At 36.7% G+C, this 5055-nt stretch overlaps 1 protein-coding gene across 1 annotated transcript; it reads right to left on the bottom strand.

The window, feature by feature from the left end:
- Positions 1–892: 892 nt before the first annotated feature.
- On the bottom strand, positions 893–3704 carry LOC109891788 (olfactory receptor 142-like). The gene is made up of 3 exons (XM_031825912.1): positions 3591–3704; positions 3194–3384; positions 893–2179 (listed from the first exon to the last, which is right to left on the bottom strand). The coding sequence occupies exon 3, from the start codon at positions 2152–2154 to the stop codon at positions 1210–1212; it is 945 nt and encodes a 314-aa protein (XP_031681772.1). The 5' UTR covers positions 2155–2179; positions 3194–3384; positions 3591–3704; the 3' UTR covers positions 893–1209.
- Positions 3705–5055: the final 1351 nt, after the last annotated feature.

The raw sequence follows: 5055 nt of genomic DNA on the forward strand, positions 1-5055 counted from the left end.
GAGGGAGATAAAAGTCTCCAACTTCAGCGATTTTTGCAATTCGTTCCAGTCACAGGCAGCAGAGTACTGGAACGAAAGGCGGCCAAATGAGGTGTTGGCTTTAGGGATGATCAGTGAGATACACCTGCTGGAGCGCGTGCTACGGATGGGTGTTGCCATCGTGACCAGTGAGCTGAGATAAGGCGGAGCTTTATCTAGCATGGACTTGTAGATGACCTGGAGCCAGTGGGTCTGGCGACGAATATGTAGCGAGGGCCAGCCGACTAGAGCATACAAGTCGCAGTGGTGGGTGGTATAAGGTGCTTTAGTGACAAAACGGATGGCACTGTGATAAACTGCATCCAGTTTGCTGAGTAGAGTGTTGGAAGCCATTTTGTAGATGACATCGCCGAAGTCGAGGATCGGTAGGATAGTCAGTTTTACTAGGGTAAGCTTGGCGGCGTGAGTGAAGGAGGCTTTGTTGCGGAATAGAAAGCCGACTCTTGATTTGATTTTCGATTGGAGATGTTTGATATGAGTCTGGAAGGAGAGTTTGCAGTCTAGCCAGACACCTAGGTACTTATAGACGTCCACATATTCTAGGTCGGAACCATCCAGGGTGGTGATGCTAGTCGGGCATGCGGGTGCAGGCAGCGACCGGTTGAAAAGCATGCATTTGGTTTTTACTAGCGTTTAAGAGCAGTTGGAGGCCACGGAAGGAGTGTTGTATGGCATTGAAGCTTGTTTGGAGGTTAGATAGCACAGTGTCCAAAGACGGGCCGAAAGTATATAGAATGGTGTCGTCTGCGTAGAGGTGGATCAGGGAATCGCCCGCAGCAAGAGCAACATCATTGATATACACAGAGAAAAGAGTCGGCCCGAGAATTTAACCCTGTGGCACCCCCATAGAGACTGCCAGAGGACCAGACAGCATGCCCTCCGATTTGACGCACTGAACTCTGTCTGCAAAGTAATTGGTGAACCAGGCAAGGCAGTCATCCGAAAAACCATCTCCTTCAAAAGAAAAATGTAATTCCATGATTATGTATTTTATTATAAAACAGCATTAAGAAGATGTTCTGCAGTTTATTACATTTCATAGATTGTTAGATATATAATATCTATGTTATATGTACAACCAGTGTAATCTATACTATTACTTCAACACAATACAAACATTATAGATAAATAGAGAAACATGTACAATGGAAATCAAATCAACATCCTTGGCTACTGTATTGACAATATCCTATTCTTATTATAACAAAGTTTCAACAGCTTCACTCTTATGGCTTGAATACTTAACCCATAGATTGCTGGATTAAGAATGGGAGGGAATATCAAAAAGTAAAGTGACATAAACACTTGAGTTCTGTAAGGTAAATGACTTGTGTCAAATCGGCTTTGCAATATTTCAAAGTAGCAACCCACAAAGTAGTTGATAATAGCAAACAGGTGTGGAGTGCAAGTTCGCAGTGCTTTGAGTTTGGATTCTTTGGAAGATAATGCACAGACTCTCAGGACATGTGCATATGAGTAAATTATCATAACTAACTGTGGTACACTATACAAAACCACAGACATTAATCCTATTATGTTCACAACAGACGTATTTGTACAGGAGAGCTTTATAAGTGAGTAATTGATGCAGTATAATTTATCTATAGTTTTATCACAAAATCTCAGTTGAAGAGTTATAATGAAAAAGATGAGAAATGCTACCAAAGGGTAAATCCAGGTGAATGCTACAAGTTTATACACTTTTGTCAGAGACATGATGGTATGATATCGCAGTGGATGGCATATAGCAACATACCTATCATAAGACATCACTCCTAAAATTGTAAATTCAACAATAGCATATGTATGTATACAATAGATCTGTGTTCGACAGCCGGCTAGAGATACCTCACTAGGGTGGGAAACTACATTTTTCAACAGTGCTGGCAGCAACGCAGTGCTACCATAGAGACCATTTGCTGCCAAGTTACACACCAGGAAATACATTGGTTGATGCAATGTTTTCTCAGTGTAGATTACTCCAATTATAATGACATTTTCAGCAACAATTGCAATGTACAAAATAAGGAAAATGCTGAAGTACAAATACTTAAGATCCTCCATTCCAAAGTATGCAGACAGTATGATGGATGATACTGTTGATGAATTTTCCATCACCTGAAATGTATTTCTTCAAATACTGTAAGAAAATAAATGCTTAGATGTTAGAAGTAATGTCCTAAATTTAGCTAATTTTCCATCACCATAAATGTCTTGTTTTTAATTTGTATTATATGCTATATGTGAAATAATAAGTAGGGGAGACTGGGGACAATTGTTTCACAGGTCAGTTGTAACAGGCATACATAACTCAAATTAGAAACGACTGTTATTCAATAGTATGATCCATGGTTATATCTCTCATGCCTAAACATATTTGTATTTTTATTGTTAATCCATACATTTTGGGGGGTTTTATTGACAAAACATTTGAGGCTAAAAACAAATATATATTTTTGTCACCTTTCTTTTTGTATTATTAACCTGTGAAAGATCATGTGTTAAACATATATCATTTTTATGATATAGTAAGAAGGGATTTTGATAGGTATAGTTGATGACAATAATTATTGTTGTATTTTCTCATGACTCTAAAAAGTAAAGGCTCCTATGCTTGTGTTAAATTGTAAGGTAGTGTTAGAATTGACCCCTTACATAAAGTTTTATAGTATATAGACACATTCACAGATTTATATCAAATTGCACTTGTTAACGTCAACAAACAAACAAAAAACATTTTTAACATTTAAAACAAAATATTACATTTTGGCAACTCATTTTATTGCCAATACATGCCTAAAAGATCATATGAAAATATTTTATGTCAATTTAATATATTTTCATCAAATATCAGTTTCAAATCATAACATTGGTGAATTGCCCTTCATGTACACCATTAAAGACAGTTACAACTGACTCCTATACTGTTACTATCTTATTGGGGTTATATGAGGTTTTTCAGACTTTGGATCATAAGGCAGAATTGTGACAAGTTCACATTCAGCATAGGTCTCTAAATGGTACTATTAGTTAGCAGACAAATCTACATTGATTTGTGTGAATATTAAACAGTGTATGAGTCTCTTGCAATTTCTACCCTGTAGCATAATTTTGTAGACAGAAATTAAACATGGGAACCATTAAAATCATTCACCTTTGTACTTGTATCTCCCCACCAGTTGTATGACCTGAATTGAAGAGCTTATGAACTCTTTAAATCTGATCTCCTGTCAAATCAGGTCAGGTGGTCTTCACGGCACACCAATGATGAGACGCGATGTTATGAAAATCCCTTTAAACTTCCTTAATCAGTGTGAAAACTGGAAGTTCTGTTTCGGGTTGAAACTGGAAAGAAAATCCTTAATACAATTTAATGGCCCCAGTGAAGCCCCACTGTTGATGAAAATGACTATATCAAACAGATACAAAGTGAATGCATCAACACAAATTCATCCAATGAAGGCCTTTTAAAATGAACTATTTCAGGAGAAAACAAACAGATATTCAGAATATTCATAAATAAATAAAACATCATTGTTAATCTGATTTACCTGTTTCTGAGAGTCCCTATCTATCCAAGCCAAACACTCTTCTCCAGGTTGCCAGAAGTATATCATTATGATATTTTTGCGCACGGCTTTTGTAGACTACATGATGGGAATCACAAGGTAAAAAACAACAACATGGTGATGTGCATGATGGGAGTATAAGGTCAGAACATGGTGATGTCACCTATTTGTCTTGCACATTTTACTGACATCAAGTACCATCCCACAGTACACCAGCTGTAATTTGCATGTCTCTAGACAGCCCATGTCAATTACAATGGTTTTCCAAAACAAATTAACAAATGATGTGAGCAGATTTGTTCAACATTTAACTGTGTAATACGTACAACAACACAGGCGTACCGTTTAGTTAGAGTTTAAGTAATTTGTTTCCTATATTTTTTTATCCTAGCTTGTTGCACAATTGTAAAAGAATTTGCACTGCTTTTATAGACATTTTTTACAATCACATAAAAAGGGTCAATCTGCAATTGTTACATCCATTTTTGGACATTTATATTACTGATTATATATACCTTTTTTCTTTTGAAGAATATCACTTATAAATGCCTAATGAGCTTAGTTCAACTGTCTTACCCAATCAGAACCCATAACATGTTTTTTTTACTGCATTGTTTGTAAACAAACACTGTATTGCCTCAAAACAAGGTTCAAACTAAATTATTGATCTTATGGCTAGTCAGTCCTTGCATCCATAGCTCTGTCTATGAATTTGATAATTCTCCAGATGGAATTCCTCTGCTGTTTACCAAATCAGAAATGCAGTTATTGTTTGAACAGCAGACTGCCCCTTTTACGCAGAACCAGCGACAGAAATGATGCAGGTGACTTGCATTCATTTCTACCACGTGCAGTTTATGACCTACAGTCTGGTTTTCTAAAGTCCAACTCTATCGAATATGTTTCGTAAAATGTACATTTCTGAACACTTACAGTGCATGTACATTTTAGTACATCCAGAGCGACCTACAGGAGCAATTAGGGTTAAGTGCCTTGAAGATGTTCACCTAGTCGGCCTGGGGATTCGAACCAGTGACCTTTTGCTTCTTGCTGCCCCAATTTTTTGGGTGAGGTATGATATTTATTTCTCTAACTTTCTCACTCATCATTATTCACAATTAATTCATGATTATCCATAATCATGGCAGCATCCACATTAATGCAGAAATGTTTAGAAACATATTATATTCTTATTGACAATAAACGTGCCCCAAAATGACACAATATATTATATACCATTCATTTTTATTGGGCACAACATAATTCGAAACAAAACCAAAACAAACTGCAAATGCATCCAACATGTTTGTTGTCACAAGCATGATGTAGTCATTGCGCAATATGGGATCAAAATTCAATACACTGTAAATGAATTTGCCAAATACTTATGATACCTTCAAATGGGGGACATTCCCCACTAAACGGTAAAACAGATACTGTAACATCA

Source organism: Oncorhynchus kisutch, linkage group LG6 (genome assembly GCF_002021735.2).
Source record: "Oncorhynchus kisutch isolate 150728-3 linkage group LG6, Okis_V2, whole genome shotgun sequence".
Taxonomy (NCBI): Eukaryota; Metazoa; Chordata; class Actinopteri; order Salmoniformes; family Salmonidae; genus Oncorhynchus; species Oncorhynchus kisutch.

Excerpts from the sequence above, each read along its gene's own strand:
- LOC109891788 (XM_031825912.1), bottom strand. The coding sequence starts at position 2,154 with ATGGAAAATTCATCAACAGTATCATCCATCATACTGTCTGCATACTTT.